We start from the raw sequence: 11,909 nt of genomic DNA on the forward strand, positions 1-11,909 counted from the left end.
AGACCAACTTAGCAAAGAATCCAAAAGTATCTGACATTGATGAAACCTGAAAACAACCGAGTTACTGGAATAAGTAGTAAAACAAGTACTGCAAAAGAGAATGAAGGAGAAAGACACAAAGAACAAAGAGTGTTTCTGAGTTTTGCTTTAGGAGCGTTGTGATGAAGCAAACCGACTTCAATCTTTTTCTCTCTAATTGTAGACCATATACTTTGGAGTGGCACTGAACTTTTGGTAACCTTTGATAACTTTGTTCACTGCATCCAGAAAGTCTTTCTCAGTCACAGTCTTTCTCCTAGCTCTGATTGCGTACATTCCAGCTTCAGTGCATACACTTCTGATGTCAGCTCCTGCCAAAGACAAAAGATTAACAAAATCCCAAGTCAGAACAAATCTTTAAAGCACAAAAATGCATGAGAGCTGTTTCATGGTTGAGGGATCATTACCAGTCGAGTTTGGGCAGAGGCGAGCAAGGAGTTCGAAACGGATGTCTCTTTCGCAGTTCATTGTTCGTGTGTGAATCTTAAAGATCTGTGTTCTGCTCTCCAGATCAGGAAGACCAAACTCAACCTTACGGTCAAGACGTCCAGGACGTAAAAGAGCAGGGTCAAGTGTGTCAGGCCTGGATAAGAGAGTTAATACAGAAACACCAATGAGTCGATCCGTATTATAGAGTTGTGTAGTTTACTTATAGATGGTACAGGGATTGTGACTGACCTGTTTGTTGCCATAAGAACCTTGATGTTACCACGTGCGTCGAACCCATCAAGCTGATTGACAATCTCAAGCATAGTACGTTGGACTTCATTGTCACCACCTACACCGTCATCAAATCTTGCACCACCAATTGCATCAACTTCGTCAAAGAACACAATGCAAGCTTTCTTGGACCGTGCCATCTGAATAGAGAGTATTATACAGTTCAGAACAAAATATAGCAGCATTGGCTTGACAAACTCAGAAAGCGCAAGGGGTGCTTACAATCAATTACCTGAAACAGTTCACGAACCATTCTAGCTCCTTCCCCAACATACTTCTGAACAAGCTCACTGCCAATAACCCTGATAAAGCAAGCATCGGTTCTATTGGCCACAGCTCTAGCCAGAAGAGTTTTACCGGTACCAGGAGGACCGTAGCAGAGAACACCCTTAGGAGGATCTATTCCAAGCTTCACAAATTTCTCTGGATGAAGCATCGGCAGTTCAACAACCTACAACAACAGAGAAACTGTTAATCTTTGATGAAGATATTACATCACACCACTTGTCAAACTTTAGCAAAACATTGTAAGATAAGCACACAGAATATCAACAAAAGTTCAAAATACCTCTCGCATCTTTTCAATCTGCTCCTTGCAGCCACCAACATCATTGTAAGTTACATCAGGTTTCTCTTCGACTGTCATCATGGTCACGCTAGGATCGATTTTCGGAGGTAGAGGGATCTGTATCTGATATTTATTCCGATCAACTCTGCAAGTACAAATCAAAGACAGAACGTTCTCATAAGTTTTCATCGATATGAGAATTGCATAACGACTAAAAGGGTTCCTCTGAAGCAAATAAAACATCTAGAAAGAAGATACAACGGAGAACTGATAATTAGGTAGATACAAAACTCAGTTCATAAACAGAACATACCCCACACGCATGCCTTCTTCAATATCAGTGGGAGAAACTTTATCGCCAAGTCCAACAACAAACTGGAGTTAAGAACCAAAAACTAAATCAGTATAACCAAAAACATAAAAGTCTCTGAAACACACAATTGATTATGCAGCAAACCAGTAACAGCAACCAAGTGATATAATATAATGTACCTTAGCAATTTGTTTGACATTGATAACGTATTTGGCGTCTTCAGTGTTTGGACTTATAATCTTTGTGCATCTCGCAACCTGGACAGAAAAAACGTTTACCTTAATCCCTTATAGCCACCATGAGACAAGACGACCTATATCAGACAACTACCTAAAAACGAAAACCTACCTGAAGAGGTTGCTCCTCTTGCATCATTTGCTTATCAGATACAAGATCCCATTGACTGGGAGGAGCTAAACCAGTATCAGACTCCTTGATACCTGAAAGTGACCATATATATAAGCAAACCAATGACCATAAACAGAGAAGTCACTAGCTAATCAAAGTAAGCCCAACACTTGAGTGTGCACACACATACCACATAGATCGTTGATCTTCTTGGCGAGATCTTTAATTTCTTTCTCAGCTTTCTTGATAGGTGCAGAGTAAGGCCCTAACCCCTGTTTAGGAATAACATATACCAAGGTCAGCATATGTAATAAGAACAGATACAGTGAGGCAGGATTCACTCATCTAAGTAGCAGGTAGCACAAAATTGACCTAAGTAGAACAAATCAAAGCTCATCAAAGAGCAATTAAGAACGAATCTAGCTCAAAACTACTCATGAGAAAACATCAAATTGGTTTACAGAGAGACGAAACCCTCACATTCGAGAACACCAGACCTAGCAAATTTGACTAACAACACATGGACTCGTAACTAAAATCTACGCTGGATCCGAAACCTCCGATGAACCAGGAAGAGTAAAAAAGCGAAACAAACCCGAAACTCCAAATCAAATTTATTTAGGGTTCAAAGAAGGGGGAAGCTTACATAAGTCTTGAGGAGAGCGATATCGTCTTCGTCAAGAGGGCGAGGATTCTTCTCGTCTCTGATCTCGTCTTCAATGTCTCTCACCATTTTTCGCCGGAATTTGGAATCGGAGATTTAAGATTCTCAGAAAGCTCTGAGAGAAGAGAATGAATTAACGATTTATGTGTTTGTCTTGCACGAGAGGAAAAGAGAAAAGGAAGCTCTATTGGTCTCGTTACTGTATCTGAAAGCGTATATGTAGAACCCACACGTGCCCGCTCCCACGTGTAAACTGGGCTTTTTAAGCGAGGCCCATATTTTGTGTCTTGTTGGAGAGGTCAGATCATCAAACTGAGAATGAACCGAGATTTATTTTTCAATTATTCGGTTAAACCAAACCAAAACCGAAGGTCTACCCATAGACGCATAAATTGGACCGTGAATCGCAGGCCATTTGGTAGTTATTTTGTTTGTATCCTTTAATTCTTTTGTTCTTTTACTTTTGTAATTCTTGTTTCATACTATGATCCAATTTAGGATTTAGAGTATCCTTGTAGTTCAAAATCGTAACAAGAAGTTTCTAAAGCAACAAGGAATCAAAAGAAAGAAGAAAAAAAGAATTGGAGCGTAATGTTAGCTTCAAAGAGCTGAAATCATTATGTTCTAAGAAAGAAGTGCCAAACGGGTTAAACTAGATTGCGATATTTAAGAACATCGTTCTTATTGAGATGAAAGGATTTGCAAATCTCTAATATGGTCGCCTCGTCAAGTCATTCCTCGCCAGCTTTACGAATTAGCTGATGTAACTCTTCTGATGGAAGCAAAATCTGTTTCATGAGGAAAACAAAGACAAGTAAGAAACAAGATACTTTCCATCAAGTTTCTTTGATGACAGAGAGATGGAGAAAGAGATAAGATCAGCTTACACATGTGGGAGATTGAGATTTTTTTTCCGGGTTGCTGTTGTTTTTGTTGCTTTCGTCTGCATCATCACTTGAGCCTGGTTTCTGAGGATCCGACTGGTCTGCGATGAGCTTAAGCAGCTTCTCACTTCCCTAACATGTCAATAAAGATAATTTTGGGTTTATATAAAACCTCTACGATAATATGGAATCATGCATCGAGATTCGAGAAGCAAAGATGACAGACCTGAAGAGCCCGCCAGTGAGAATATGTACGGAATAAGACCCAGAAAAACGGTATGTTTGGTAATGGCAGTACCTAAATGGAAAGAAGAAAAGGCTTTGGTGGTTATCATACTCGAAAAAAATAAACCCGAGTTAGTTGAGGGCTATAGCTACATACCATAAATGCACTGGTCACTGGAAGCAAAGTTACTGAACCAACTAGGTACTTCTTGTGCAGGATTGTTCCACTGCAACAAATCCAATTAAAAAAAAACATCGGTGATACAAGGAAAGTGGATTCTGAATCTATGACTACACCTGAAAACCGGATATAAAGTTTCATCGTTTGAGACAGCGGGTAGCAAAGTGAGTTACCTCATGGCAATGTGCCGTAGTCTCCTGCGTACAAGTCTAGGATCTAAACTGAAACATTTGACACGGATTAGCTAAAACGGTAACCAATCCGAACTCACCAGAATATACTTATAAGTTATAAAGACATGATCAAATCATCCATTTGAGGTATATTGGTCCTCAAGGTTAAAGAATTCGAGAAAAGGAGAGTGAAGAGAACCTCGGAGGATAAGTGACTTGTACAGAAGTGACCTCCTTGGATATAGACTTCAAGAAAATCTCAGACGGTTTAACACGAGCTAAAAGCTTCAATCCAAACCTATACATCCCAACCAAAAAAAACCACAACTTGGCATTAAGATTATCAATAAACATAGACCAAAAGACAAAACCTCAAAAATGTCTCAAAATACAAACCCATGAATCTTGTTCTTCATTGATCCATCTGGCGCTTTCTCAAGACCCACCCAAGCTTTATTCATCTACCATTACAACAACAACAAGAACAATAATTCTTCAGACTTAGTATTGGAGAAATAAAGGAAGAAGACTGATTTAGAAAAACCCTTCTTTTATCTCATTCCTAGTGGTCCTAGATGAGGTTCGTTGTCTAATCAGAAACAAAACCAAAGCTTGTTAATTGGTCGAAATTTTATACACCCAATAAATCTAACTAGACGCCACATTGAACACACGGGTATTGTATTTGTAAGCTTTATATAAAGAGATAAAGTTTCAATGTAACTATACCTTGTCAGAGATGAAATCAACGAGAAGCTCTGCGTTGGCATTGATGGGTTTCGATTCAGATGATAATTTCTTCCATAAACCTCGTAAAGTGGTCGGAGTAACACCTGACGGCGATTGAGCAGCGAAAGGATCAACAGATCTGCTGAAACACCACTTCTTCCCTTTGATCGGGAAAACCACCAACCTCGCTCTCATGATCACTCTCAAACAGAAAGGCGAAAAGTCTGAAAAAAGTTTCGATCTTTAAGTTTAGGATTTGTCAATTTGTTATCTGGGTATTGCTTTTTAGACAACGTGGGTTGTTTTGTATATTCAAAGGAAAAAATCAATCGAAGCTTTTAAGGTAATTTATAGCGATGAACCGACAAAGCCTAATATATATATTTCACGAGGAAAGACGAAGAAGCGGCGGCGCGTCTTTGGGTATATATATGGACAAAATTTATATATAAGCGTGTGTATATGTGTGCTATACTGAAACAGTCTTTGAGATTTGGTTTAACAAAAAGGTCGTCTTATTGTGGATCAGAAGCAAATAACAAATAATTAGTATCTAACTTAACTGAAGCAATGATAAACTGATATATATAATGATCTCAGATTATATTAGAAGAAACTGTAGCCTGGCTTTATTGTATGTATGATACACTAGTAGTAAAACTATACACCAAAAAGAAGAAGAGAATTAGGCCGTTTATGATGATGAGAACTCACAAGACAGAGACTAGTTTGCGTGTTAATGGGTTTATTCATGATCTGCTACAAAATTAGGCTGCTCGTTTGCACAGAGATACTCATCGCATTCTGACGCTGTTCCCCAGTCTTTTCTGAGTCTGAGGATATCCTCTGTAAAGGTGGAACCCGAGGCACCAATGAATACGCTTGACATTGCGCATATCGTCTTATCCAACATTGCTTCCACCTTTAAAAATAAGAATTTCCCAAGTATGATTTTGTTAACTTGTGTATCATCATCATTCATCCAATATGGTGGAGGAAAGAAAACACACCTGTGAGTCACCTTCGAGACCATGTCTGTACAACAATGCATCCCATTTCTCAGCTGAATCACGAGCTGGTCGCTTCACAAGGGGGATAGTCTTTCCATTCAGGATCAACAGCGATTGTAGCAGACCAGTTTCGCTTTCGGCTGCATCAGTTGAAAGGTATATAACCGGAGCCTCGACCTTCTCAATCAGACGAGTGATGCAGTTAGCAGCTTGAGGAATGGGGTAAAAGCAACTTGGATTCTTGGCATTACTGGCACAAGACAGAAAAATTTCTTAGCTACGGTTCTTGATTTAATCTTCATAATGAAATGAACAGAGCTTCACCAAAAGCTACTATGATAATTAAAAACAATCCATCTTTAACACCATAGAGAAAAGAAGCTATTAAGAAAATTCAATTCTTGATACAAGTGATAATGCCCATACTTATTCATAAATATGATAACCTGGTCAATGGAATTCGCCTAAACTAAGTAGATGTGCAACTCCAATTATTCATTGACATAAGTTCAGCCACACTTCTAAATGTTACCATACAATTAATGCTATAACTTGGTCAAGACTAAGTTACCTACATTGTCACCAAATCTAGTATTTAGATAAGCACAGTTCTTTATACCATTCATTCTACAAGAGAATTAGAAGAGAGAAAGTCTAGCAGAGAAGAATTCTCACATTCAGTTACTATACTACTAGAGAACTCAAAGAAGTAGAAAAATAGATCATACCAAAACTTCAAGAATCCATGCCTGCGGAAATGAAGAGAGATGAAGTTCTTGCCAAGGAAAGTCTGAATAAATCTCTGTGCAGTGAGCAAAATAAGCCGGTTTGGTTCAATCAAAGTCTTGCACTTGTGAGCAACAGGACCACCAGGCTGCATCACCCACTCTCTCTCAACATTAGCATAGAAAACATCCCCAATCGCAATCACATCATCATCTGATCTGAAATTAGTCTCCACTTCCTCAGCAGTCTTGTTGCTTGGCCTCGCAATATCTTCTTCCCATGGCGTGTCTAGCTTCCCTCCAATGGTGATCCCCAAAGCTTTCAACTTTGTAACATGCTCTTTATCTACATAACAAGGCTCCGGTATGGAGAAGTAGCATATGAATCTATCAATATGAACATGATGATGCTTCTTCCTATTCTTATCCTTCTTCCAAAACTCCTCAAAAGAAACCACAACAGTTCTCCCCAAACAAGTATTGATTCGATCAATATCAATGATTCTACTGTAATGGTAATCAAATCTATGGCTAGGGATCACAAGAACACGATTCAGCAATGCAGCAAAGAACATATGCTTCTCCAAACAAATCAAGTGATTACTCATTTGACCAGACAAGCAAATGGCGAAAAGGAACTTATCTGGCCTCGGCTTCCATTGAATCGTCCTCCTCCCATTCAACTTCCGATCTATTTTCCGGCAACTTCCGCCGGCTAGGTAACCACCTAATGAACCGCCGAGTTCAACATTTCCAGTTTTATGCGGAGACAGTAGTGCACTTTGGATCTGTCTGTTCAACGAAACCTGCCGGAAAACTGCAGATTTCACGTCTTCGATCGTTGATAAATTCGATAAAGTGTGGTTCCAGAGAGAGAAGAGATCGATCTCTTGCTTCCTGAGAAGATACAGCGCTTGAAGATCCGATTCATGAGCCCGACCCGACAATGTATTTGACCGGAATACAGAGTCAGGAACTTTGACGGAGAAGTAATTGCTGAAATCGGTAGATAAGTAAATGAGGATGATGACGATAGGGAGGAAGATAACAATGGACTGTTTCTTAGTGAGGTTGAGCTTCAAACTCCGTCTTAAACGTGATCGGAGACTCTCCACGTCGAAGGTAGGTCGTTGCTCTGCCGCCGCGTCGCTGCCACGAAATTGGTTTATTTGAGAATCTGATTCCTCGAGCAGATTCTGGATATCGGCTTCTTCATCTGGAGACGACGACGAAGAAGACTCTTTCACCATTGATGATACGTCACAGTCGTTGCCGGAGATCAACCCGGAACCGTCGAACCCATATAGCTAGCTAGACTTTTATCCAAGATCCGACCCGGTATACACCACGTGGCATGTCTTCATGAGTTCATTCACATTTAAAGATGAAAATTTTAATAGGACACCGTTTAGACTGGACGTAAACCACGTGGCCTTTCTTTGTTCACGTTACGGTCACCAGCACAAAGTAAGGCCCATTAGCCCAGTAAAGGGTAAAACGGGTCGAGTCATTAGAACGAGTCCGGTCTCGTTATCCATCGCCTCCTTTGTTGCTGCGTCAAAGCCAGACAGAACACAGAAGTATCAATCTTGTTCGTTGAAATTTTGCTTGTGTGGCTTTTTAGTCTTTTGGTTTTCTGGGTTTTTTGTTTGGTTACTGACTTACTGTTGGTGATGGGTTTTGACGATTGGTGGGCCCGTAGGAGAAGCCCATTAGGAAGCGATGGCTGCATGTGATAATGGGCCTACTGCGGGCTTAGGAAAGGGATCCGCCTGAGAAGAACGCTGGGTCAAATCTGGGAAGAGATCGGAGGATCGAGAAGCGAGATTTTAGGAGTATACAGAGGTGATAGTAGGCATGACCACAGTTACAATTATCACGGTTATGATTTATCAACCACCGGTTACGGTTAAAAATTTTGTTTAACTTTAACCGTTTATTAAACGGTTAAACGGTTACGGTTAAATACGGTTCCAGTTGAAGTGGTTACAGTTATATACAGTTACGGTTATTTGATAATATGATACGGTTAACATTATTTGATGATATAATATAATTAATATTATTTATTTATAATTAATATATATTTTTAGTGTATTCATATTTCTATATATCATATAATTCATATTAAATAAATAAATATTAGTATATTTTATTACATTTTTAAAACAGTTACGATTAACAAATTACGGTTTAACTATGCGGTTAACCAATGGTTTTGATATGGTTACAGTTAATTAACGGTTATGGTTAATATAACTTAACCACATATTTACGGTTAACGGTTACGGTTTTTAACCATTTTATATGGTTACGATCTGGTTACGGTTCGGATACGGTCCGATTACGGTCCGAAATACGGTTACGGTTTGATTTTGGTCATGCCTAGGTGATAGTTTCGAAGTAGTTATCATTTAAATACTCGAGTTGAGATAAGAAAAGGATTCACTTGTAACTTCGCAAGAACATATAAGAAAAGAGCATAAATTTCAGTCCAGTTTGTCGTTTCTTCTGAGTTCATACTGGTTTCTACCGAAAGCTTGCCCAAATCTTAACTTGTCGATCAATACTTTAAATTGTTGTTTCTCATATCAACAATTACTGTTTAGAATTCTACTTCAGTATTGATTGAGACTCTCAATTTTTTTTCCAATTTTCTTTCTTTTCTAATAATGTGTTGACCCCTCTGTCATTGTAACGCCCGTTTCCCGAAAAGATATGAAATATTGAAGTTTATATCGAGAACTGGAGTGAAGTCGTTTTAATTTCCGGTTGGTTTACTAAGGTGCTAACTGGTTCTCCCGCTACCTCTCGCAAACGCTGCGTTTGCGGCTGGTAGCGGTTGCTAGCGATTGGTACCAATCACACAAACTGCTCCAAATCGTTTCCAACCGCTTCAAACCACTGAATTCCAAAAGCTGCTTCCCGCAAGCGTTTGCGGTTGCGGGCGATTGCGGTTGGAATTTTTTTTTTAAGACATGAAACAAATCAATGATAATAAAATAATTTTTTAATATATTTTTTATTCATTAAGGATGGGAGAAAATAATGTACGGATACAATTGAGAATATTAAAAAATAAAAAATTCGAAGAAAATAAGATTTCACTTAACAATAACCCAGAAAAGTTGACGTAAATTTAATGGCATATCGCATGTAAGTTCAAAAAAATCTAAATAAATATAACATTTTATTAGAAATTTAAGAAAATAAGATTATTTGTGAAAAATATAAAAACAAATCACCAGCGACTCTTTTCAACTCTCGTTTGATCATTTCTACCGATGCAACTACTGCTCCACGGAACTTATTGAGTGTGTGAGATTTAAGAAAGAAGATCTACTATCTAAAACATATGTTTTTATCATTTATAAAATTACTTGATAAATTGGTAAAAAGCCAAATGCATAAAGTAATAAGTATTTTTAATATGAAAAATATTTGTTTTTTGAATAATTATTTTAGTACTTTTAATGAATTTTAATTATAAATAAAGTTTAATATTTTTTTGATGTTTTTAAACATTTATATAATTATATTTTACATTTATTATGTTTTAACCGCTATTGCACCCGCTGGTCAACCAGTCCTAAAACTCACACAAACACACCCATTTTAAAACGCTAAACCAGTCATTCAAAACGCTAAGTAACGCTTGAAACTGCAACCACCCGCTTCCGCAATCTCCCGCAACCGCAACTGCAAACGCAGCGTTTGAACCAGTCAGGCCCTAAGATGGTCGATTTATTAATTAAATCAAAGGATGGTTTAATTAATTCTTGTTAAGGTAAACCTGGTTTAATCTAATTAAACCAAAAAGCCCTATTTGAGGATGACGCCTCCTTCTCTTTTGTGGTCGACAGAGAAGGAGAGAAACATAGAGAACTCTTGGTTATTTGGTGAGAAGGAGAAAAAGATCAAAAAAACTTTGTATTAGAGAGAAGGAGAAGGAGCAAAATCGTTAGGGTTTGGGAGGAAACAGTTTCGACGTATCAGATCGTACTCAAAGTTTCATGAGACACGTTTTCTCAGACGCGAAATGGGACCATCGGGTATTGTAACTGAGATCGTGGTTTGTCTGGTTTCTGATCGGCACGGGATTTTGTGGGAAGCTTCGTGACATCTAGGGATACCTTTTCACCGAAGGGATTTGATAGTTAACAGACGTTTCTGAACTGTTTCAGACGTGAGGAGAGTTTTTCCTGGTTGTATTTGTTGTTAGAATCAGCTTGTTAAGGTGACTGCGTGACCATGAGCTTATCTGAGCGATTGAGATGTATGACTTGTTTTTTGTGATGATGTGTAGGTGTGGTGAATATGTTATCGGATGTTCTGTTTAATGGCTGGTTTGTTATGTTTTATTTGTGGTTGTACTCTTGATTTGCTTGTGTGTATAGCTCGTAGACGGGAGGATCGTCTCACTGGGTGTTTATGGTAATACTCACGCATCTCATTGTGTTTGTGGTGCAGGTAATGTATAGCGTGCAATCCATGCGATGAGGAGGAGGATGATCTAGAGTCTTGATTGTGTATTCTTGGTTATGTTATTTATGTTGGAACCTTATGCAAAAACATGTTAGATTTGTGGATAGAATGGTTAGAAAAGATATTGTATTGGTGATTATTGTTATATGTATTCCGCTGTGCATGTTATTTATTAATTGAGTTATAATTAATTATTATCGGGTATTTATTATATTATTATTATTAATAAAAAAACAGGTCAGACTGTTTCAGTTTGGTATCAGAGCCCTTACGGTTCTAGAGCAGGTTAATGGATGGTTTATAGTGGTTTAAGGGAACTTAATTGGTGGAATTATTTTCCTGTTGCTTGGTGCATGTTGTTTGTGAATGGTTGTTGTGTGATGGAAATTGATTATGAGTAGTTAGTCAATTTGAGTGAGTTTGGAGTCTTTGAATCATCCTCTATGATCATTCAATGAGATTCCACAGTAAGTTGTTTTCTGTGATGTGGTTTTAGCTTCTCTACGGGAAGTGCAGTGTGCAATTGAAAGTGTTGGAAAGAGGTGGATCGAGAAATACCGTTAGCGGTGATTTGTGAAAGTGGATGTGTTGCAAATAGATTTCCGAGAAGTTAGCGTGGAGATTTATTATGGATTTTTTCTTTTGGGACTTGTGTGTCATGTGGAAAAGAAAATAGCTCGAGATTTCTATAAATGGAAAATTTTCATAAATAGATAGTTTCTAAAAATAGAAAGTTTTATGAAAAGTTTGAGCTTATCTATTTCTGGAAAGAGTGTGTGTGAACACGCAAAGTGGTTGGGATGTTTTACAGTGTGGCCAAGGTGGAGGTGATGTTCCGGGAGGGA

At 38.3% G+C, this 11,909-nt stretch overlaps 3 protein-coding genes across 5 annotated transcripts; all 3 read right to left on the reverse strand.

The window, feature by feature from the left end:
• Positions 17–2,836, reverse strand: LOC104778313 (26S protease regulatory subunit 7 homolog A). The gene is made up of 10 exons (XM_010502734.1): positions 2,635–2,836; positions 2,179–2,260; positions 1,989–2,080; positions 1,820–1,897; positions 1,641–1,702; positions 1,328–1,472; positions 992–1,210; positions 718–899; positions 447–622; positions 17–350 (listed from the first exon to the last, which is right to left on the reverse strand). The coding sequence occupies exons 1-10, from the start codon at positions 2,719–2,721 to the stop codon at positions 193–195; spliced, it is 1,281 nt and encodes a 426-aa protein (XP_010501036.1). The 5' UTR covers positions 2,722–2,836; the 3' UTR covers positions 17–192.
• On the reverse strand, positions 3,146–5,260 carry LOC104778314 (uncharacterized protein C23H3.12c). 3 transcript variants are annotated; one of them, XM_010502735.1, is made up of 8 exons: positions 4,845–5,260; positions 4,512–4,576; positions 4,315–4,413; positions 4,116–4,163; positions 3,919–3,988; positions 3,763–3,834; positions 3,540–3,668; positions 3,146–3,440 (listed from the first exon to the last, which is right to left on the reverse strand). In XM_010502735.1, exons 1-8 carry the CDS (start codon positions 5,037–5,039, stop codon positions 3,384–3,386), a joined length of 735 nt encoding a protein of 244 aa, XP_010501037.2. In that variant the 5' UTR covers positions 5,040–5,260; the 3' UTR covers positions 3,146–3,383. The 3 variants fall into 3 exon arrangements, with proteins under 3 accessions (XP_010501037.2, XP_019099521.1, XP_019099522.1); XM_019243977.1 differs by having other exon boundaries at positions 3,407–3,440; positions 3,540–3,595; XM_019243976.1 differs by lacking the exon at positions 4,116–4,163.
• LOC104778315 lies at positions 5,416–7,955 on the reverse strand. The gene is made up of 3 exons (XM_010502736.2): positions 6,583–7,955; positions 5,855–6,104; positions 5,416–5,766 (listed from the first exon to the last, which is right to left on the reverse strand). Exons 1-3 carry the CDS (start codon positions 7,827–7,829, stop codon positions 5,590–5,592), a joined length of 1,674 nt encoding a protein of 557 aa, XP_010501038.1. The 5' UTR covers positions 7,830–7,955; the 3' UTR covers positions 5,416–5,589.

The sequence above is a fragment of the Camelina sativa genome, chromosome 3 (genome assembly GCF_000633955.1).
Source record: "Camelina sativa cultivar DH55 chromosome 3, Cs, whole genome shotgun sequence".
In the NCBI taxonomy this organism is placed as follows: Eukaryota; Viridiplantae; Streptophyta; class Magnoliopsida; order Brassicales; family Brassicaceae; genus Camelina; species Camelina sativa.

What these genes read in the sequence shown, in the direction of transcription:
- LOC104778313 (XM_010502734.1), bottom strand. Translation starts at nt 2,721, where the DNA reads ATGGTGAGAGACATTGAAGACGAGATCAGAGACGAGAAGAATCCTCGC. An exon ending in GAAGATCAACGATCTATGTG is followed by an intron (nt 2,081 to 2,178) that starts GTATGTGTGTGC and finishes GGTCACTTTCAG; the next exon opens with GTATCAAGGAGTCTGATACT. An exon ending in ATGTCAAACAAATTGCTAAG is followed by an intron (nt 1,703 to 1,819) that starts GTACATTATATT and finishes TCTTAACTCCAG; the next exon opens with TTTGTTGTTGGACTTGGCGA.
- LOC104778314 (XM_010502735.1), bottom strand. Translation starts at nt 5,039, where the DNA reads ATGAGAGCGAGGTTGGTGGTTTTCCCGATCAAAGGGAAGAAGTGGTGT. An exon ending in TTGATTTCATCTCTGACAAG is followed by an intron (nt 4,577 to 4,844) that starts GTATAGTTACAT and finishes TTGTAATGGTAG; the next exon opens with ATGAATAAAGCTTGGGTGGG. An exon ending in CAAGTCACTTATCCTCCGAG is followed by an intron (nt 4,164 to 4,314) that starts GTTCTCTTCACT and finishes CAAATGTTTCAG; the next exon opens with TTTAGATCCTAGACTTGTAC.
- LOC104778315 (XM_010502736.2), bottom strand. Translation starts at nt 7,829, where the DNA reads ATGGTGAAAGAGTCTTCTTCGTCGTCGTCTCCAGATGAAGAAGCCGAT. An exon ending in CATGGATTCTTGAAGTTTTG is followed by an intron (nt 6,105 to 6,582) that starts GTATGATCTATT and finishes GTCTTGTGCCAG; the next exon opens with TAATGCCAAGAATCCAAGTT. An exon ending in GTCTCGAAGGTGACTCACAG is followed by an intron (nt 5,767 to 5,854) that starts GTGTGTTTTCTT and finishes TTATTTTTAAAG; the next exon opens with GTGGAAGCAATGTTGGATAA.